Source organism: Diuraphis noxia, unplaced genomic scaffold (genome assembly GCF_037042655.1).
Source record: "Diuraphis noxia isolate RWA-SAM2 unplaced genomic scaffold, SU_Dnox_SAM2 contig0003, whole genome shotgun sequence".
NCBI lineage: Eukaryota > Metazoa > Arthropoda > Insecta > Hemiptera > Aphididae > Diuraphis > Diuraphis noxia.
Genome location: NW_028301713.1, coordinates 54,114,172 through 54,137,590, shown reverse-complemented (window position 1 = coordinate 54,137,590; position 23,419 = coordinate 54,114,172). Strand labels below are relative to the sequence as shown.

General features: G+C 26.6%; 3 protein-coding genes across 5 annotated transcripts; 2 read left to right on the top strand and 1 right to left on the bottom strand.

The window, feature by feature from the left end:
- Window positions 1–948: 948 nt before the first annotated feature.
- htt (huntingtin) lies at window positions 949–19,490 on the top strand. Of its 2 annotated transcripts, none has more exons than XM_089223421.1 (52): window positions 949–1,274; window positions 1,334–1,517; window positions 1,613–1,737; window positions 1,842–1,995; window positions 2,363–2,516; window positions 2,578–2,741; window positions 2,835–3,000; window positions 6,305–6,669; window positions 6,767–6,959; window positions 7,022–7,221; window positions 7,283–7,435; window positions 8,278–8,438; window positions 8,546–8,658; window positions 8,735–8,829; window positions 8,889–9,001; window positions 9,073–9,185; window positions 9,254–9,339; window positions 9,458–9,575; window positions 9,694–9,797; window positions 9,876–10,061; window positions 10,119–10,433; window positions 10,648–10,808; window positions 10,887–11,026; window positions 11,098–11,240; window positions 11,319–11,537; window positions 11,609–11,817; window positions 11,905–12,038; window positions 12,857–13,055; window positions 13,133–13,199; window positions 13,260–13,439; window positions 13,497–13,639; window positions 13,756–13,869; window positions 13,986–14,141; window positions 14,348–14,498; window positions 14,565–14,687; window positions 14,753–14,983; window positions 15,203–15,401; window positions 15,461–15,575; window positions 15,661–15,955; window positions 16,057–16,190; window positions 16,258–16,395; window positions 16,471–16,565; window positions 16,634–16,746; window positions 16,805–17,005; window positions 17,073–17,281; window positions 17,345–17,504; window positions 17,594–17,738; window positions 18,457–18,541; window positions 18,615–18,777; window positions 18,847–19,007; window positions 19,074–19,161; window positions 19,246–19,490. In XM_089223421.1, the coding sequence occupies exons 1-52, from the start codon at window positions 1,210–1,212 to the stop codon at window positions 19,342–19,344; spliced, it is 8,097 nt and encodes a 2,698-aa protein (XP_089079547.1). In that variant the 5' UTR covers window positions 949–1,209; the 3' UTR covers window positions 19,345–19,490. The 2 variants fall into 2 exon arrangements, with proteins under 2 accessions (XP_089079547.1, XP_089079548.1); XM_089223422.1 differs by having other exon boundaries at window positions 13,133–13,209; window positions 13,279–13,439.
- On the bottom strand, window positions 19,405–21,556 carry Tcs4 (Threonyl-carbamoyl synthesis 4). 2 transcript variants are annotated; one of them, XM_089223425.1, is made up of 8 exons: window positions 21,336–21,556; window positions 20,992–21,211; window positions 20,680–20,938; window positions 20,472–20,603; window positions 20,202–20,406; window positions 19,974–20,122; window positions 19,697–19,905; window positions 19,405–19,596 (listed from the first exon to the last, which is right to left on the bottom strand). In XM_089223425.1, the coding sequence occupies exons 2-8, from the start codon at window positions 21,174–21,176 to the stop codon at window positions 19,500–19,502; spliced, it is 1,236 nt and encodes a 411-aa protein (XP_089079551.1). In that variant the 5' UTR covers window positions 21,177–21,211; window positions 21,336–21,556; the 3' UTR covers window positions 19,405–19,499. The 2 variants fall into 2 exon arrangements, with proteins under 2 accessions (XP_089079551.1, XP_015379533.2); XM_015524047.2 differs by having other exon boundaries at window positions 21,354–21,556.
- Window positions 21,557–21,643: 87 nt separating this feature from the next.
- On the top strand, window positions 21,644–23,134 carry Ufc1 (Ubiquitin-fold modifier conjugating enzyme 1). The gene is made up of 4 exons (XM_015524056.2): window positions 21,644–21,988; window positions 22,072–22,203; window positions 22,261–22,428; window positions 22,680–23,134. Exons 1-4 carry the CDS (start codon window positions 21,872–21,874, stop codon window positions 22,761–22,763), a joined length of 501 nt encoding a protein of 166 aa, XP_015379542.1. The 5' UTR covers window positions 21,644–21,871; the 3' UTR covers window positions 22,764–23,134.
- Window positions 23,135–23,419: the final 285 nt, after the last annotated feature.

Below are 23,419 nucleotides of genomic sequence, written 5' to 3'. Positions count from 1 at the left end.
AAAGCAAGAAAGAAGAAATTTTGTATTGCTTTGTATATATTTTTTAAACCAAAAAAATGTTTAGTAAAATTTTACTATAAAAATAATATTACACCAAACATGTTTTTTATTGTCCGTAACCTTTTATAGAAGGGTACCTAGAATTTTATAGGTGGTTAATTTTTGTAGGCTATTCCTCATATCTCTTTCTTCCAAATTTATAAAACTAAGGGCCCGATTGGATTATTTTGCCACGGGCATTAAAAGTTCTAGTTACGCCACTGTACGTAAAACTTAATTTGATTTTGTGTTTGTGTTTATCTAACTCAAAAACGAAAAGCTGTAAATACCTAAGGTGACATTAAAAAAAAAAATTATAATCGCATTTTCTATCCATATAAAATTTAAAATATTTCTACTCTTTTTGAGCTACTTCAATTTTTTTTTTCAATCGTTACGAGTATTAAAATGAAAAATGACTCATTCGGTCATAAATATTGAAAATTGAGTATCTAAATATGAATATCTTTAAGGTACTTATCTCATAAGTTAATATAGTTTTTTAGAAATATTAGATACCTATATTTACATGATTAGCAATTAGCATGAAGTTTTATTAAAAGCATATTTTGTAATTCAAGTTTTAATAAAATTTGTCAAAATCACAGAAATTTGAAAGTTATCTATAGATCCAAGACCATTTCATTTTAATAAACAAAACATTGCCAGTATATAATAATTTAACAATTTAAATAATATTATAATATTATGTAGCATATTATAATATACTGTTGAAGTGTTGACAATATATCATTGATCATTGATTAATGATAATGATTAAAATATAAATATTATAAATCATTTTTATTTTTATTATTCGGTTTCTTGTTATCGTTTAATTGTTATCATCATATCAGTATAATTCTTATCAATTGTTCACGTTTGAATTTATTATTAAAAATAAAAATTAGCTTATTGTCATTGTCAAGTTGTCAACGCATAAAGATGCCTTCTAATTCATAAAAGTTGAGTCAAATATTTTGGTTTTTTTGGTTAAAAAAATCTTGTTGCCTGTAGTATGATTGTATAAACTCAAAATTCAAATGTCATTTTACATGTTTACATGTCTTGGTTAAGAGTTAGAAAATGACTAACTTATTGACAAAACTTTGTTATTGACTTTTGTTATTATACTTTCTTTTATAAACTTTTGTTTCTACCTTTAAAGCGATGTCGATCATTGATAAACTTGCAAAAGCTCTAGACGGTCTCAAGTCAAATGACTTGATGGGACGGTAAGTGTCAAACATTGAATTTATAGAATCGTGAAAATATAAATAATTTAAATTTGAAGGTCTGGAGAAAAAGAAAAATATTGTCGAGTGACTGCCGATTTAATTTGTGCACCAATTGTTATGAATTTTTCATCATTCCCTGATCTCTTACATAAGTCAATGGATAGTTTATTTAAAATGTGTGATCATTCTGATGCTAACATAAGACTGGTAGCTGAGGAAAATTTAAACAAAGTTGTTCGTGTATGTATACTATTTCATCCAAATTATATTCTAGGCTATTTAATACGTATCATAATTTATATTATATACTATTTTATTGATATATACCATTTTAGTGCATGATTGATTATCGTAAAGTTGAAATATTTGTTGAATTATTAAAAGAAATAAAGAAAAATGATACTGTCCGTCGATTAAGAGCTGCTTTATCCAGATTTGGAAATATATGTCATTTAATCAGGTAGTTTTAAAATCTATTAATAATATATTATAAAAAGTAGTGTTCAATTAACAATTATTGTTGTTGTTATTCTTTAAATAAAATAATCATTAAATTTGTTCCAGTCCAACTAGTCGTAAAAAATTTGTTTTATTCTTAATACCTTGTTTAAAAAAAATTGCAATGAGAACAGAAGATCCTGTGGCTGAAATATTGGCCCAAACTTTTCCAAAAATCATGCAAAGCTTAGGACATATTATGTCTGATAGCAATATAAAAGTGAGTTTTAAAAATAAGTAATAAGTAATAAGTAATAAAAAATGTTATCATCTTTGCCTCTACGGTGCTAAAAATTCCTAAGGGTAGAGGGCACTTTCTCTTCCCACTAATAAAAAAATAATTTACTGGTAGGATTTGTATATATAATATAAAATCCTAGCAGTTGGTTAAGGTTATATAATTAATAATTATATTTTGAATATTATACTGTAATGCTTTACTCATAAAATTCATAATGATAAATTATGGTTGGTGGGTGCTGATACATTTTTAGCTTTGCCCCCTTTAATATTAAAATGTTTTTCTAATCATCTAAAAAGCAATAAAACTATTACTTATTTTATAAACTAATAACAATGTTTTGCAGATGCTGTTAGAGGCATTTGTGAACAATCTCGTTACAGATTCTTCCATCATACGAAGATCTAGTGTTACTTGTATAGAATCATTAAGTCTTTCCAGCAGAAAACCTATGGTTTTCATTAAACACATGCTGCTCATAAACACTGTTTTAATCCATGGTAAATTTCATTCTGCATCAAAATTATTATTGTATAATCATATGAAATATAACTTTTAAAGATATTAACAAGTCGATGGGGACAGAACGTGCATGGGCGGAAAGTTGCGTGATCCTTGGGATATTAAATAGTGTTAAAAATACTATTCTCTATCCTGATCATATTTGTGATAATTCTTACGAATTGAAATTAGAATCAAAAATTCTTCAAAAAATATATTTACAGGTATAGATAAATATAATTTTGCTAATTTATGCTTAATATTTAATCAGTTATTGAAAAATTAAATACAATATTTTTGTTCTCACTTTTTTACAGATATTTAGATTTTGTTGTTTTACAATATTGCATCCAGACACTAATATAATATTGTGTGCATTAGATACATTGACTCAAATTTTTTTATCTTGTCCAAGAGATACACTACAATTGCTTACAAAAAAAAAAATGTTAAATCAAACAAAGCTTTATGAAACTGAAATTGGTTAGTTTATTTTAATCATTATGATTATCTCTTATGATACTCTTATTTTTTTAGGTAATACTAAATTTCTCGCAGGATTATGTTTGATTGAATTGGTTCTTGTTGACAAGTTAGGAATTACTAAATACTCAGTGGCGCCGAACTTAATGTTATTTGGAGGGGCAATAGAATCCAAAAACTACCTTCCCACCCAAACAATTTAGAAAGAACTGGAGGAGGGCTTTGACCACCCTATTCTCCCAACCTAAAACATAAGTTCTCAATTTATTATCAATTGTTAAAAAAAGCATTTATAAAAAGTTAGAAGAGTACTAAGTAGAATAATAATATGTAGAGCACAAATTTTTATGCATTTGTATATTTATCCTAGTTGATTGTATGATATGCTAAGTGAGCATAAAATTTATTTCACAGCCTAAAGATTTAAAAAATGGAACTTTTTAAGTTCGTATTTTGAGATTTATCCATTTTAGATTCTGAACAGAGCGATGAATGTATTGATTTTACCATGATGTGTGTTTTTTTTTTGTGTCTGTCATCACGTTTTGGGGCAGTAAAAGTGCTTTGACTTCAGTACCTCGTTCGATCAGAAAGTGAATTTAGTTGGTACTTTGGGGGGGACAAAAGTGAAAAATTCTCAATACATTTCTAAATAATCGAGAAAAACAAACTAAAAATTAAGGGAAAAACGGGAAATTTTATGCACACTCGTTTTTTGACAAAATCGATTAGTTGAAAATCGACCAGTTGAAAAATAAAAGAAATACAGTCACAATTTTTTTTAAGAAGCATTCAAAGTTTGAATTTTGACAACATGTAAAAATCACGAAAATTCGCAAATTATTTTAAAATAAAAATTTTCTTTTTAAATTTAAGATTTGAAATTTTAATACAAGATTCCTTACAAGTTTGTCAATCTTTATCACAAATAAAAAATCCACCGAAAATTCAAATTAAATTTTTATGAGCATTTGAAATTTAAATTTTTACAATATTGGATTTCCACTGGATTTCACATTTGACGATTTTCTTATTTTGGTGTAACTCTAAAAGTCTACAACAAATGAGCACAGATACTTGAAATTTTCACTGAATGTTTGTATAGTATTATCTATATTTGATAACATTTTCAAAATATTTAGATTTGTTTTGAGCTGTTTACTGACATTTCAATTTTTCAACTTTTTAATTTTTTTTTCTATAAATATCGATAAAAATGTATTTGTTCGGTAGAAAAACTTGAAAATTTAATACAAGGCTTCTAACCCATTTTAACAATATCAGTTGAAAAATAAACTAGAAATCCATAAAAAATTTTCTTTTTAAATCTAAGATTTGAAATTTTTTAATAATCTATAATATATCCTAGACCTAACCTAACCTTCTTCGCTCAGAATCGTTTTTCGTATACAATGATATAATATCATTGGATTCAAATTTAATTCCATCCATTACAGTAACCCACTTGTAACCTACTGTATAGCAGAGCGACATCCACGTCTTACCCGCCTTTTTTCTATTTGAAGGGCTTATTTTACAATTTTAATTGCATATTTCATTTTTAGTGCATATTTCGATGTTTTTTTTAGACATTTTTTTTAATGAATACTATTGGAAATTGGAATATAAGGGATAAATTTTATATTTTCATAGGTTTCGATTGATATTAAAATAATTTTATAGTTATACTTGTTGGTGTAAACGGTTTTCCCAAAGATCATAGACTTTAGATCAATAATTGGTGAAATGAAATATGTATGCCAAGATTAAAATATAATATATAAATAAAGTAGATAAATTTAATATTTATTTTGACCATTCGCCATTGACATTTTTAGAAAAAAAAATGAAGAAAAGTATTTATACTAGTTCAACAATTTTAAAAAGAGGTTGCTTTAATTAAATGTTCAAAAAACATATGTTTTTGTATATTTATTATTTTTCATGCACTTTTCTATGTTTTGATGCATATAAAAATATTTATGCATATTTAAGATTTTTAACATATATTTGGTTGGTTTTAGATACGTATAAATATGTGCTTTAACAATATGCATACACATAATAAAATAAATATATCTAAAATACTGATGAACAATATAATTTTTAAATCACAATACTAAGTTTACTTAACATTCACCCATTCAAACATGGTTGGCAGTTGCCCCTATAGATACCTGGGTTCGGCGCCCCTGTAAATATATATCTTAATTCTATAAGAACATTTAAAATTTTTAAGTATACAATATACATAGTGCAAATTATGACTTTTTTACATAACAACAATTATTATTGATTCTATAGTTCTATTCTATAGACTGTTTTTAAAAGTAATTTTGACTTAACAAATTAACTTTAAAATCAAAACTAAGAGCTATTCAAATTTAATTATAAATATGTTTTTCTCCACCTATTAAAATAATTAGTCTAATGGTTAGGTTAGGTTAGGTCTCCAGCTTAAATTTTTATTATTTAATAATAACTGTAGGTTCAATACTTTAATTATGTATTGAATACTAAATTTAATCAAGATACTAATTACTACATTACAAAAAATGTGATAATAATATCTAAAAATATTTAAAAACTATTCATATAAAAGGATTTAAACATTTAAAAAAAAAGAAAACTATATGTATTTAAATTTTAAATGTCTCATTTGGTTAATTTTTATTTTAGAACTATAGTTAAGTTAAAATTATTTTAAAAAAATAAGACTATTCAAATATAGTTACCTAGATTGGGATCTATGGGATCATAAATAATTATTGATGTTAATAAAAACACAAATTTTGTTGCATATGTGCAGTATGGTGGGATAATACAACAAGATTAAACAGTTTAAATGTTCTTATAAATGTTTTAGCTTAAAACCTTATCATAAATGTAATATAGCCGAAAAAAATTGTATTACCTGAAAAAATTATCACTGCATTGTGGATGTGTTGAGTTAAGAAATATTCTCAATTTTATATGAAAACAAATTATTTAATTTTTTTATTATTTAGCATGACTTACTTAGAAATCAATTAATTCATCAACAAATCCATGTTTTAATCTTAGAAATTTAAATAATATAAATAATTGTACATTAAAATGTAATTATAATTTATTATTAAATATTTTTCAAACATATACTAGATTACAAGTAGGAAAGATTTCAAAATATTAAAACTGAAATAGTCTTCTACGATATTTTTCTGCAGGAATATTTGCATTGAGAATATTTCAATCTTTGCTCAACATTATCAATATGTAAAATTTGTCACATTTATTCTTATTCAATATTATACTATTATTATAGCTAAAATGCAAACAACTGTAAATTCTATTAAAATACCTCGAACATTAGCCCAAAGTCTACAAAAATCATTTCACTACAGTTCATCTGAAAGTTTAGAAACATCATTTGTTCAACTGTCTCTACCAAGATTTGAAGAAGAACCTAGGTCAATTTCACAATCCATGGACTCAACTAGACATTCATTATCATCAGCTAATTCTATGACAAATTTATATTCAGAATTTGGCGATGATAGTTTGAGTGAAGTTGATTCAATTGCGGATAATGTATTTTTTTCTGAATATGAAAATACTCCTGAATTTGATGTGCAAAGTATAACTTCTGAGCATAGTTATCATTCAGCTTCTGGATCAGTCTTACAACTAGTATGTTGTGTTAATTCAGTTGATTTTAAATTTAATCAAAAGCTAAAAATATGTATATTTAATTAATAAGTAAAAATTTTAATATTTTGGTATATAGGAATTAGAATTTTTAAACCATATTTATGAGGATGTTCCTTTAAATGTGCTATGCGTCAAGATGATTTCACTTTTCTTGGCACCAGAACCTAGTAAATCAGTCAGAACTGGTATTAAATCATCAGCACTTGGATGTCTGACAGAAATGTTGAAAATTGATCCAAATTTAGCTTTTATCAATTACAACTTGTCAGGTAAAAATATATAATTTTTTGAGTATTCAATTGCAATGTACTAACGCTATTATACATTTTAGATCCTACAGAAACATTACTTAATGTTGCTATCAGTTATACTAACCATGAAGATCATCTTTTGAGAGGCATGGCAATTAAATTAGTTGGCACATTTATTGAAGTAATTCTTAGAAATAATTTTGGTGCGTTTAAAGTACAAAACAATGAAGTTGGATCTTCAAATATAGTGATTATAGATCTAATCAACATCATTACTCAAGTATTTTTGTACATTGTTTCATAAAACACCAGTGGAACTAAACATATTTTTTTAATTTTAGGGATTAAAAGATGATTCTTATATATGTGTATGTCATTCACTTTCAGCTGTATCAGTATGTTTAATGCCTCTTTTAAATAGTAATGTTTCAAATAGTGCTATCCCTATACTTGAAACATTATTGTCAGATCTGAGTCCTTATTGGCTTGTTAAGGTAATTTTTCTCTTATTCAAATATTTAATTTCCACATTTTTATGTTTTAATTTGATTGTTCTTCTGTTAGCTTAGTAATGAAACAGACAAAATTTATGTTGTGTTGAGTAGTAACATAACATAAATTACTATAACAAAATTAATTTTACAGTTATTTATTTATTATATATTTTAAACGGGCAAACCTAGTTACAATTATTATATTATTATTATTATCATGTTATAGTAATGCTATTAAATTTTATTTAAATTAACGCAATTGTAACAAAATTAATTTTTATAAATAATTTCTATGGAGTATCGTGTTAACTTCCATGGTTATTAAAATAAATTACCAATGCAGAATGTATGATAAAATCTAGTGATGAGGATGTTTGAGAGAAATTAAAAATCAATTGACTTTACTTATGGTTCCAAAAGTGTTAGATAATAATCAATGTTATTAAAGGTTCCTGAAACTAATACTTATTACATTTTTTCTGGTTGAACATGTATTAATTCATTAACAATGTACCTACATCATCAATATTATACCTATACTTCTATACAATTTATACAATAGTTTAACAATTATTTATTAGTCCATAATAGTTATATGGATTGATTTTGTAATTAATTTTTAAATAAGTAACATTATTTGTATTTGCCCACTTTTTGAATGAAAGAGTAACATAACATAATAAAAATAATATCGAATAATGTGAATGTAATTTTAAATTAAGTTATTTAATGTAATGAATAACCTAAATTTGTTACTTTTCAAAAGTAGTCTATCCAACACTGAACATATGGCACACTCTTAATTTAAGTTTTACTTTTCTAAATTATATTTATTTTTACAGGTTAAATTATTGGAAATCATAGAAAATTTGTCTTTTATGACAGTATATTTTGCAACTAATAGTTCAATATATCAAGATAGAGTTTTGAATCGTATAGTTTTTAAATATCTTTATGATAATGAATATAGTGTGAGACGTGCAGCTTCTAAATGTTTGTTAAGGTATAGCCCTAATTGTAAATTTAATTTGTATCAATTATTATTATTTATTATTTTTATTTTTATTTGATTATAAATTTATTTATTTTTTTTAAATTTATTTGTTCTAGCATTGTTCATAATTGTTATTATAAAATTGATTATATGCAACAAGATGTCATTACTTCATGGATTTGTTCAAATACAAATCTATATTGTACTAATATGCTTCAGCTTCAAAATTGTATGTAAAAAGTTTTTGTCATGATTATAATATAAGTCTTAATAATTTTTATGTATTCAATTAATCTAATTTTCAGACAAATTCCACAATATGTATACTGAAGCTTCTTTATCTCGTATAATAAATCGTTTGACTAGTGATCTTATTAAAAATCAATCGGCTGTTGTGGTTGTGAGTTTTGTTTAATGCACTTATAGTTTTAAATAATGACACCGAATATTATGTTATAGGCCGGATGTATTGAAGCACTGACAACTCTATCTAATTCTTTCAAATCACCAGAATATTCAAATATTTGGAAGTGTTCATTTACTAAAGGACTTAATTCAAATTCAAGTATAAGGTGGTGTTATCATTAAGAATTTCATTACATTTTTGTTAGTTTTCATTTACGTTAATTTAATAATATTTTAGTTCATGTTCAGGATTATTCACGTCAATACTTTCCACAATGACATTAACAACTGCTGCTTTTGATTTAGAAATGCATTGCTGGATGTTAAAATTATCTTCAAATTTAATTACAGGTATATAATCCTTTGTAATTTTAAAAAGCATTAAGTTATTTTTAAGCAATAGGTGATATAATTTTCAGAGTTGGTTCATTCATCACCAAATATTAGTACAAAAGAACATAAAATTGATTTCAGCAAATATAACAGATGGTTTGAAGATGATAAAGTTAGTTTATTGTAATAATAATTATATATGTATATAGTGATTTTATGTATTGTAATACAAATAGAAAAATCATAACCATTGTATATTTTCCAAATATTAACCATACATTTTATTTTAGCTAAAGAAATATTATAATGAATTATGGAAACACGTTTTAAAATTATTAAATGTTTTTCGTAATGTAGTACTAGACTATAGAGAACCAACACATATCCCAACTTCGGTACAAAAATCAGGTAATTTACATATATGGATAACTTTTAAAATATTTAAATCACAAAAGAAAATTTATTTTATGTAATTAAAAATTAAAACAAAGTGCTATCACAAAAATAATATTTATCCATTGTTTAGGTGAAAATGAAAAAGACAAAAAAAATTTGAGAGATGTACCAAGTCATAGTAATTATTACTATAAATTGCAATCTATAGTTAAATCATCATACAACAATTACAAAGTAACTAGCCAATTAAAATTTTTACTAACATAAGATATTGATATCATGTACCATTGTAATATATTATACATTTTGTAGGTGTCTCTAGAAAATACAAGTAATGAAAAATTCATAAGATTTCTTGAGTCAGTTTTAGATACTTTAAAGATATTGTTAACATTTATAAGTACAACAGAGTGCCAACAACACATAGATCGCATACTTCTCTGTTTAACTGCAATATTCAATTTAACTCCTAATTGTAGTTCTAAAGTTTTGGCTGAAGTATGAATTCTAAAAATTTTTCTCTTATGCTATTTACTAATAAACACTTATTTTCAGTTATTAAAGTGTTTGAATTCAAAGTATAATATGTCATCAAATCAACAAATATTTTGTAGAAAGGATTGTATGTTCATTAAAAATGATTTACAAACACTCTGCATGTACACTCAAGCATTACAAACACCTTACGAATGTTTATCAAACTTTATTGACACTAAAATTAAAGTTACTCAACATGCAAATAAACATTGGGAAGATGAAAGAGATCGCAGAACAACAATGAGTGGAAAGCTGTATAGTGCTAATTCTGAAAATTTAGATTTTTTTTCAAATTTAAAATGTTTTCGACCATTGACTATTAAGTGCTTGAAGGTAAGTTATATATGTTTTTTGATAAAATTTAATAATAATAATATTTAATTATTGTTTGTGAAGTAAACAAAAATTTCATGTGCCATTACGTTATAATGAAAATCATATTTTTTTTGAATAAATTTAATTTATTTTATAGTTTAAAACCTTTTTTCATTCACTTAATCTATTAAAGTTTTTTCATCTACATTAATAAATAATAACAACATTTTAGGAATATGTAACTACTGGAGATGTAGAATTACAATCTTCAATTCTAAATTTACTTACAGTGTTACTTCAAAGCAAAGTTAACTTAAATGTGATCGACCCAAAACATGAGTTTTTAAACTTTGTTTTCAGCCAATTTGACTATCTCGAAAATGGTTTATTTAGGTAATATTATTAATTTGTTATTATATTATTCATTTCAATGATTAATTGAGTATTGTAACTATACAATTTAAATTATAGAGATCCAAAAAAATTTATCTCAACTATATTTCAATTTTTTATTAATTTATCTGAAGATAAAAGTCAATCAAACATAATTCCTGAAGCAATACATTTATGTGATGGATTAATGGCTAGTGGGTATCCACCAGAACTATATTGTATGTTAATATGCTTATTCAGTACTATTTATTAACATCCAATAAATTATTTAAATTATCAAATTTTCTAGGTATCCCAGCAATATTACCAATTGTTGAATATGTCTATGTTTTAAAATCAGCATTTATGGTTAATTCTTCAGATTTAAAAGAACTTGAAGCTCAAAGGGAGATGTTATTTGCTATGTTATTAAGATTATGTCAATTTAATGAAGTAAGTAAAGCTGTTTAGGAATACATTAGTAATTTAATGGGTGTTTTTTTTCTTCTAAATATTAATCTTTTTATTCAGGTGGTGAGCATTTTAAGTCTTGTAATAATGGAAGGCAGTGAAGAAAAATGGAAAAAACAATCCAGACAATTATATGATACTCTTTATACATCATTAGGTGGTTGCAAAATTCAAGCATCCTTACCATCATTGATTAATCTGTTGTTAACATTACATCCATCTTCTTATAGTATTCAACAACAGCTCCATGTTATGTTCAACACTTGTTATGATGGAGAAGTATGTGTTTGAAAATAATAATTGTTTAAATAATTAAAATAAAACTTAAAATTTTGATGCATTTTTTTTAGAAATGTACTCTGGAACCTTGGTTAAAAACTGTTCTATCCAACTTAATTATAATTCTTATTCAAAAGTCTGAAGATTTAATTCTTCTTAGGATTTCTGAATCAGACATTTCAATCAGCTCAAATTTATTTGAACTTACTACACAGTCTGACCCCTTAAATGCATCAATATTAAATAAAAATAAATGTCCTGGTGAAGATACTTTTTCCAAGTAAGATATTATACTAATTATACATTTATATAATAAAATAATATATTTTACATACTTATGCAATGTACAATTTTGTCTGTCTTATAGGTTTTTGTTTAGAGTTATATATTTATCTACCAATGATATCATATCATCCTTAAGTCATCCTCAACCTAATTGTGAGAGCAAAGTGTGTTTACTATCAGAATTTCTTCTGACTTGTCAATATATTGTACAATCTGGTAATTTTAATTAATCTTGATCAATTATTGCAAAATAAGATACGATTAAATTTATCTTCAAATGAAATATATCTTATGTTGGTACTTATCTGTTATCGAGACTACCTATATGATTTTCCAGTAAATACAATTCCATTATTACTACTACCACAGGTTGACTTTGCGCTGTATTATTCCAAGATAATTGTATTACCTACTAGACATCATGTATAATAATATAAGTATATTGCCCAACAATATGTAAAACTTAAAACATCTGCTAAACATTTTTAACTAATCAATTTCTTGTAACACACAATATGATAGGTACCCACCTAAGTATTACTTTTTTTACAGGATTTCACGTTTCTGAAATTGGTGACAAGATAGTAAAATTTGGATTTGTGACTTACATATTTGTGACTTCTATATATTGTGTATGATAAACTATGTTTCTCTATGGAAAAGTGACAAAAATGTTTCTATTCATAGTAATAATGACAGTTGTGCATAACTTTTATATGCTTTATGCTTTAAGTCTTATCAAGCAAAATTACTTCTATTATTTTGTCTTGTGGATTTAAAAATTGTTTTGAAACATTATAACTCAGTGTTAACCTGTAGCAGTCACAATAATAGAATTGAGTCTACCATAAAATTATGTTGACAGTTCAATAACCGAAAAAATACTCTTATGTAAATCATTATACTTTACAATTTACTAATAATTTGGGTTTATATAATTTTACAATAAATGATTCATTCATATTCATTCACATGCCATGAAATGAAATTTATTCTTGAATATTTAAATACTGTTTTTATTGTTGTTATTTAAGGTAATTTTCCAAAAGTTGTGAATTCTCTACGATATTTTCTTAATGATTCCATATTTATTTCACTTCATAAGAATATTATGACCTTGTCAATGGTCTACCCTTTACTTGTATTGTACTGGGTACAGTTGATTGGTCTTTTAGATCACAACGATATTGAGTTTTGGAAGTCATTAATGAATACAAATTCTACAGAATCTCAGTAATTATTAATTAATATAACTTCTAAATATTATTAAATCTAATATAAACTCTAATGTTTTACTTTTTTTTATATAGGTCAGGGCAGTGTTTTTATCAAAGTATTGTCCAAAAGGGTTGTTTTTTGATCCTATGTGAAGTATTAGTAAGCAATGGTGACTTTTATAAACTGTTGATTTTACTTAAATGTGTCTTATGTTTTTAGAATAAAAATATTAATTTAGATAATGATTTATTGAAATGGTTTTTGTCCGAATGTGTCATTCAACTGTTAGAAATGGGAAATGAGACTTCAACGCAAGAATTTCTCAACTGCATACATAAAAATCAGAATTTAAGTTTAATGCACATAACAGCTGTCACTGAAAAATGTGTTAATGACAAAGTAGTTATTTAAAATATTATTATTTTATGTGCATGAGTAAATTTTTTAATTATTTAGCTAAACCTAACTAATGAGCTGTTACGAAGTATGAATGAAGCACATCCTGCACATTGTGGAGAAGTAATAAAATTAATTTTGCCTGCTGTGTTAGAAGATCCACACTTAGCATTGTCACAATTCGCTAGCTCTATAGTAATCAGGTACTATTGAAATTTCAGATTATTTCAAAACTTTTATTTATATCAATAATTAAATAATTTTAAAACCTAATTCATTTCTCAATAAAAATAAAAATAACACATTTTATTTTTAATAGAAAAATGGAATACCTTCTTGCATTGCCTGTCAATGAAAGTTCTAATCAATTAAGCAAAGAAGAAACCTTACAGATCTTAGAATATTTTAAAAATTCGAATGTTTGCATAAAGAGGTGAGAAATATTTCATTATTCATTTTAATTTGTAATTTATATAAAATAAATTTATTTCTATCAAGACAATCATGAAAAAACTTATAATGATTAATAAATTAAGTCATTTTTTTCAGTCGTTATTGTATATTGATATCATTGTTCAATAAATTTGGTACTCAATGTTATGATTTTTCAAGTGTAGAAATTGATCAAAATAAAACTGTCAATACTTTGGACATAAAAAATATTTTAATAGACAAAAATTGGTTTTTTGATCTAGTAAAAGTAAGGTAACTATGGCATTTTTTGAATGTTCTTCTTTCCTTTAACTAGGGGACTTGTAAATTATTAATATGAACTGTCAATTTTGAGTCAAAAGTATTTTTTCCATATTTTCAAATCACAAATTATTATTGTTATATTTGTTGTTTCAGTCAGGTTAAGTTCAGATGAATCATAAATATGATATTTAAAATAATTTTTTTTCTTTTATTAGATGTTGTCGAAATGACTGTCTTAGTTTTGAGTCAGCCAAATTATTATCAAATTTACCATTGCAAGATGCCATCTCTATTATGCGTTGTGATGATTTCAATCTTGATATACTTCAATATTGTTTCATTATATCCACACAAATCACTATAAAAGTAGATATTTTACTAATCATTTAATATTTAATAAATATATATATCACTAACATATTATTATTACAGACATGGAAATCATTAACTGAAGATACAACTAACTTAGAACTGTGTCCATTGTTTGTAGCGGCACGATTTGTTTTAGTGGAACACATTCAACAAACATGTAGTTCCTTGCCTAGATTTCATCAAGTAAAAAAAAATAAGTTATAATTTTAAAATCAAGTTACTTATTATTTTTAATAACATCTATTTAGATATTTTTACCGATAGTCAAAGAATTAAATGAAAAACAAAATTTATACAAGACACGTATGAGTCAACTATTTGAAGACAGTAAATTTATTAAAATTATATGGTTTTTAACACCAGCAATTTCAAAGTTTTTAGAATGTGTTGAGATTTTATCAAAACACAATTCAAATGAACACATTGTTTCAATGGAATCCAACAAAAATCTTTTGAAATATACAGTTTTACTTTTTGAAGTGAGTAGGTTGTTAAGAAACATTAAGTATACAGTAAAACCTCTCTATAACAGAATCGCATGGGACCAAACATTATTACGTAATTAAGAGTTTTCCGTCATAGAGCGATAGAAATTTCATATATTATTTGCACTGGAACTATTGACATTTTCTGTTATAAGGAGAATTCCGCTTAATAGAGGGACATAATTTTGTCAATGTATATTTTTATTATTATAGGTTCTAAAATGGAAATTGGTTAATCGAACAGCTGCTACTAGCAGAATACAATTACTTCTCAAGTGTGCATACAATATTTTTAACGGCTGTGGGTTGGCAAATGAGTTATGCTCCACAGAACTGGGATCAATTGCTTCATCATTAGTGTCAGTGGTAGAATTCATTACAGAGGATGTACTTTTGATCATGACTGATGACTGTATGTATAAATATATTATGTTCTGCTAAAACTACTAAAACCTATTACTATTTGTCTAGACTATACAGAGACTACAGATTTAGTACCCATATGCCGGCAATTTTCATCTTTGCTTTCTTGGGTGGAAAATTGTCGTCCATTATTGTCAAATTTTCATCTGGACCAACTGACATGGTAATAATATAATACAATATTAAAACTTAAAAGTAAAATGTATACAAGGTGTCTATGTATGTTTTGTTTTTAATTTTTATTTTAGCTCTATTATACAAATTATAAGTCGCCATCCAATGGTAAATGGATTTGTGCGTGTACCTCCCATTACATGGAAAATGTTGCAAACACCGGTCAATATTATTGATTTTAACATACCAACAATGCCTATTGATGTATTACAAGAAACTGATGTACTCAAACAGTTTGTGTCTAGACTCAATGTAGTTGGCTGGAATAATAAACAACAATTTGAAGAGACCTGGATGACTTTGTTGAGCGTTTTAGTTCCATCCAGTGAAACTGATATACCAAAAGAGGAACATATCTCTCGCATACAAGTTAGTTGGATTTTTTTACCCATATCCAAACAAATTTTAAATAGTATTATAAGTTTATGTAAATAATTCTTATAATTATAATTATTATATTGTTATAAAAGGCGAGTAGTGCAGCTGTAAATGGAATTACACAATTGTTTAGTCAGACATTATTTGAATGTTATCCTGGTGATACCACCAACAATAAATTCTTACATGTATCAAGAGATATACCACTCAACTTGACTTGTCATAAGTACTTACATATCATAATATAATATAAAAATTTAAGTTTTGTTAAACATTTTTTAATCAACTATTAGGTGGTTCGTGAAATTAGAAGAAGTCAATGATCTAATATATTCAACATTTTGCACATTTAAGAAAACAGCTGGTAAAGAGGCGTTATTAGATCGTTATGAGTGTAGAGCTAATATTGAGAGAATTCATGACCAGCATCGGTTTGTTATTTTTATATTAGTCAATATCATTTATACCACTTTTCATAATATATCAATTCAACATTTTACCAACAGATATAGCTATCATCAGTTGTCAGTCAAATTTTTACAAATGGCAATGACAGATCAATGGAAAAAGTCCAATAATATTGCAGTACAAAGAAATTCAAGTAATATTTGTCAGAACATTTTTAAAGTTTGTTATCAGTTCATAAATTTGTTTTTCAAATGTGAATAGTGTTAGAAATTAAGTTGTACAAAAGGATCAATGTATTAAATGAAAGTGGCTTGGATCTTAATTCTTGTATATTGCTGTTAAAGGAAGTGTTTAACCAGTGGATGGAACCAAAAGTTTGTTTTAACTACTGCTAATTAAAAATTCCGATTCCAATACATTTTTACATTCTAGACACGAGGTTCTCTATCACAAATAAACGAAATGATAAAATGTCTCCTCGTGATGTCAGATTTGTTTACTGAACGAGAGCATTATACCTGGATGCTCAATGTATGTCTGGATTTATCGCAGTCACATCACCATGAAGATGTATTGTTACATCAATATGTCATAATCGCTGCTGCCAAATCAATGGCTATTTCTAATAGTGAGGTAATTTTTACAAGGCTGTACAGAACAGATACGGGTAATACATAAATTATGAATTTTTGATTAATAGGATATCAGTATTCGAGAGAGAGTGTTGAAATTAATTGACAATGGTCTCAAAAGTAATTGTCGTTTGACCCAATTGGCCGCTTTACATGGCTTACTTTATTTGTTAGAAGGATGTTTTATCATGAATAATGTATTGCCAAATAGTTCAGAAATTGTGCAGATGGCTGTGGATTTTGTACAAAAACATCTGTGCACTGAATACTCAATGTTGTAAGTTTATCTTCTTCTAATTGAGTTCTTAAAATGTGATGTATAATATTTCATTCTGTCAAGATATGAATGTGAATGGCAGCTATGTGTGATATCAATAGCATTCTACATAGTAGAACATGGGTCAGATAATATTGAAGACGCATTGCTCATGTCACTGGAAGGCCTCACTAAATTAGTATCATCATCTAGACATTTTAAACTATATCAAGCTCTTATACAGGTATGATTACACTGCCGTAATCAACAGTATACACACATCATATGTATTTAATATAATTATATGTATATGATAAAAAAGCAAATTTTTAGGGGTTTCAAAGGATCGTATATGTCAAACATTCAAATGAAAACATTATGGAACAAATTACAACATTGGCTTTAGATAGGTTATCCAATGCTCCTCCAGGATTTTCTTTACCAGCATTGCAATTGCTTTTATCATGCATTTATGCAGGTTTGAGACCATACCATGATTTTTTATTTTGTTTTTCTTAGTTTAAGCCACAGATTATATCTGTGGTTTATGCTCACTTTTTTGGGGTGGGGGGTGGGGGAGGTAGTGAAGTCTTTTAAGCAATTTATTTTATTTTTATGATAGATTTTAAAGAATACAATGTCTTTTTTACTATTGTTCATATTTTGGATAACGTAAGCTACATAGGCTTGACTTAAATTCAAACCAAATAATCTGAAAATGAATTGAAAAAAATAGTTTGATCTACTATATTAAGTAAAGTAGATTAAAAGGATGTCATATTTTAATCTTGAAATGAGTTACAAGTATTTTAAAATTGTAAATTGTCTTAAAATACTTATAATTTACTTTAAAAATTAAAATATAATAAAACACCCTTAGAGGTCATCTAAATAATACTCTTACCTTTAAGTTTTATATGGCGTCAATTCATTCTTATGTTTTTAAACTAATAGAGCTAAACATGATCTGCTGAGTGTATAATTTACTATGTTACGCAGTACTCACTTGAAAGACACAGACAACACATGTGGGTATAACGTCCTCTTAAGATTTATCAAGACTGGTTTATAGATTTCATATATAATATAATACCTTAGATTATGAATTTAATGATATGCTTAAGTGCTGCATTGGGCTAGGAAATATGTTTCGTTTATGATGTGTATGTTAGTGTTCTATTTCTACATTTTTTTAGAACATTATAATGAAAATATTGAAGCTGATATTGATCCCGATATGATTGTTGTTGAAATGGAAAAGATAAGTGTCATGTTTGAAAGGTAAATTTTTTACATTTTAATTTAATTATGTCCTGATTTTATATCAACCCGTAAAATTACATGCATTACTTAGAATAAAGAAAGGATGTTTGCTGGAAGTAGAAGTGACAACAGTTATAATGGCTAAAGTATTAACAGATATATTTCCAGCATCATACGTTCTCATGAGGGTTGTCAGTGAATTTCTTTCTCCAAATCAACCTCATCCGACATCGATGTGCACAGTTGTTAATCAAGTCTGTATTTTAGTTTTATTATATTGTCAACTTTTGAAATATATTTTATGGTTTATTTTAATTTTACAGATATTTGAGCAATTGATTAAAGAATCACAAGTGGATCTCTTACAAGATTGGGTTATTACAACACTCAGCAATTTTACCCAAGGCCTTCAAATACCCATGGCAATCTACTGTCTAATCAGTTTTTTTATAAGTTCATCAAAAAATAAATGGCTAAGAGCAATGTAGTTTTTTTTCATTATTCAATCACTGAATCATATGATTTATTATATGTTTGTGATTATTTTTAGATTTCCTCATGTGAGATCGAGGCTTGGTCGTTATGAATATGAAGATAGAAGATTGTTGTGCATTGCCGCAATGGATTTTTATCATAGCGTAAGAATATTGAGAATAATTTAAATATAACTGATTTAAAATAAATATTTAAATAAAATTGTGTAATAACAATTTTTATTTTAGCTTTCTAACGAAAACCAAAAACAGTTATACAAAGAATCATTCCAATCTTCAGTCAAGTCGAAAAATCCTTTCCAAGATATTATATTATGTTTGGAATAAAATTATGGATTCCAAAATATGTTAAGGATAAGAAAAATCGGCAATCAAGTTCCATTACTGTTTACTACATAACATTACTAATTTATTAAAGAATTGTTATTTTATTGCTATCTAAAATAAAACTAAAAACCAATAAGAAAATAAAATGCTGATATTTATTTGTGTCCTTCAAATATTTTATTGAAAAATCCAGAAGGACATCTGATTTCCATATCTGTAATTTGTTGTGAAATGTTCTTTCCTAGTGGTGCTCTAAAATGACAATATTTAACATATATATATAATGATGAATAACAAAAAAATTTAATAATTAAATGTAAATACATATTATTATAAATTGTATAAATCTTACTTGGACTGTATATCAATTTTATCTAAATCAAAGTGATAGAAAATATCTATATGTTTATTAAATTTTTCTATGCCATTCCACGCTATCATTATTCCATTATCTGTACAAAGTTTAGGTGGTGGAACTATTAGTTTGAAATTTTCTTCTTCACATAAAATATTTAAATGTTTGCGAATGAACATGTTGCTTGCTACACCACCAGAAACTACCTGAGAAAAATAAATAAATGTATACTATAGTTTAGTCACTATTTTTAAAATTTTTTTTTTTAACTAACTAATGTTCGATTTGTGTCTGGTAATATTTGTGTTTGGTTAATAAACTCAATAGCTCTTTGTACTCGAGTGCATATGTGTTTAGTAATGGCATATTGAATGCTGGCACATAAATCGAAAACTTCTGGGATAATTTCATCTCCTTTCAATTCTAACAAAAATATAGTACTAAAATAAAAAACTAGTATAATAGGTATGTAAGGATAATACATAAATAATAAATATTCTACCGTGCTTTTGTTCAGATTTTAGAATTTGAGATCTTATAGCATTCTTTAAGCCGGAGTAACTGAAATTGCAGTCTTTATAATTTGTCATGAATGTACCCAAATCAATAGCCCTAGGATCACCTTTCAATGCTGCTTTTTCAATTGCTTGGCCTCCACAACAATTTCTGAAATCTTTCATATTCTTCAACTGAAGTCGCCTGGCTGCCTGAGAAATAAAATATAATTTCATGTCATGTTTAAAAAAACTTAATAAATTGTATGCTTCATTACCTTGTCCAATGCTTCGCCGGGGGCGTCATCAATAGATTGTCCTAGCAGTAGGAATTCATTTACTTCCTTTACAATAGCCAACAAACAATGTCCACCAGATAAAAGTAAGACTAAATATGGTAACTGTAAATCCTAATAAAATTATATTATCAATTAGTCATTGACACAGAATAACAATAAGTCAATAAATAATAAATGTATTTCTTACATGATCAATTAATCTTGCGGTCAGGGCGTGCGCTTCCATGTGATGAATCGGTATCAGAGGTTTCAACAATTTTTTACTCAATTCCTTTGCGTAGTTCATACCAACTAATAATGACAAAGGCAAACCCGGTTTAACAGTGACAGCAATGGCATCTAGGTCATTCAAACTAACTTGAGCTCGTTGCAACGCCTGGGTTACAACATTATCAATGTTTTGCTTATGCAAATCCCTGGCCACTGGTGGAATTATGCCCCCGAAACTGAAGAAATGGCAATTATATTTTGTTGTCATCTGGACCAATTAGTTACATACTCGAGGTGGATCTGCTGTTGAGATTGTAAGTATTCACCAAGGACATTTCTGTCACTGTCTACTATTGCGCATCCAGTATCATCGCAGCTAGTCTCAATACCCAACACTTTGCTAAATTTTCTGTGGGATTGTCTTGAATTCCGATACCACGAACCACATGACCGGAGAAGCCGATATAACTTCATTATATAAAGACAGTAGAGAATGAAGTGATTAAATCCTAAAAAATATTGAACATAGGTTTAAATATGTTAACATAAATGCCCTATAGACCATTTTATTTTATACACATGTTTCATAAATCTATGAGCTTATGTCAAATACAAATATATCTCAATACGAACATAGTATAATATACTCACAGATACAATATTGGCTGTATTTGTGAGTCATCTGAAAGCTATTGGCTAATAGCAACAGCATTGTCTCCAAACTCGAAAAATAATCTAAATTCTAAACTTCTGTTGGTTAGGGGGTTAAGGAGGGCGGAAAGCTGAAAAAAGTCCAAACTTCCAAAAATTTAAGACGGCTACTAATACCATAAAACCGCGGACTCAAGACAGCCACATGGACATGGTGAGTGTTGTTTTTATGAATGTTATCATTTGTCACTTATCAGTAATTTCACATTTTGGGTACGTTGTAAGTTTGTTGCACACTACCTATCCGTCTTGTAACTGTAACAACTAACAGGTAAGCTTTCGCTGCAATGCTACATTCGTCGTGTCTCGTTGGCCATTACAGTACTGCGACTGCCCAGTGCTGAGTGCCCTCAGGATATCTGAGTTGGATATTGAATTGGTGAATTCCAAACAATCAAAAGTTCAGTAATTCGTTTTGATAAATTAAGGTCATCATTGTACATCACTGTCTTTAAGCCATGGAAAACACCAAAAAGGCTCTGTCTTCTATACCACTCCTTAAAACAAAAGCCGGTCCTAGGGACGTTGATTTGTGGCCACAAAGACTCAAAGAAGAATACCAATCTCTAATCCAAGTAAGGGCGGTTGATATTCTTTAATTCATCACATTCCTTATTCATTAGTTCAATTGGAATATTTATTTTAATAATAATTCTAGTATGTTCAAAACAATAAAGCAGCCGATAATGATTGGTTTCGTTTAGAGTCAAATAAGGAGGGAACTAAATGGTTTGGAAAGTGTTGGGTATTTCAGAATCAGTTAAAATATGAGTTTGAAATAGAATTTGATGTGAGTTATTTGTATAAATTATCAATATAAATTATTCATACGATGTATTGGTTTCAGATTCCTGTAACGTTCCCTGCTACAGCACCTGAAATTGCATTACCTGAACTTGATGGTAAAACTGCCAAAATGTATCGAGGTGGCAAAATATGTTTATCAGACCATTTTAAACCATTATGGGCCAGAAATGTACCTAAGTTTGGTATCTCTCACGCTTTAGCACTTGGTGTAAGATTTTTTTTACCATGAAAACCCTTTTTGGACAACTTTTTGCCTTGTGTTTTTTTAAAGTATAAACTATAATACAGTAAAAATGTTATTATTTGATAAAGTTTTAAAATTAACTGTGTCGATTGAATTTTGGGCAAATTAATTACAAATGTAGTAATAACTATTCTTATGTATGCACCTAATAATTATTTTATTGATTTATTTTGATTTATCTTTCTAAAATGTATTTATTTTATCTTCTGTTGTAGTTGGGTCCATGGTTAGCAGTTGAAATACCAGAACTAATTCAAAAAGGAGTAGTTAAGTATAAAGAAAAAGAAGAAGATAATTAATTACGTTTCAAAATTATGAAAAAATTATTTTGGGATAATTTTTGAGAGCTTAAGTGATTTATAATTTTTATGTTTTATATTAATTTTAAAATTAATGTTGGAGATTCAAAAAAACTATTAATTTTTGTTATTTAAATATGTTAATGGAAAACTGAATTTTTATTGTCAAATCTGTATATCAAAAAAATTGTCTTAAAATGTACAAACAATTATTCAAACACTATGATATTCTTAAACTTATTTTTAAATCTTTAAAAATTATTGATACATTATATTATTGTTAATTTTTTATTGTTCTTGTGTATTAAATTAATTATTTTGTCATAAGTTTAAAAAATATTTGATACAAATAAATTTTTTCTTTTATATTATGATGGGCTATTAGGCTATCCATAAGCATGTGCAGACTTAGGTCACAGAATAATCAGCAATCAGCTAATAACAATTCTTATTGTCACTGATGGTAGGAAAATAATTCAACCCAAAAAATTTTATTTAATAAAGACAATAGCTAATATAATTATGTAGCAATATAATAGCTAATAAATACAAATTATATATTAAAAAAAATATGTCATTGAATAGAAGTCAATTATATTATTAAAATATATATATATATTATCATTGATTATACATATTATAGATAGCTCACTGAG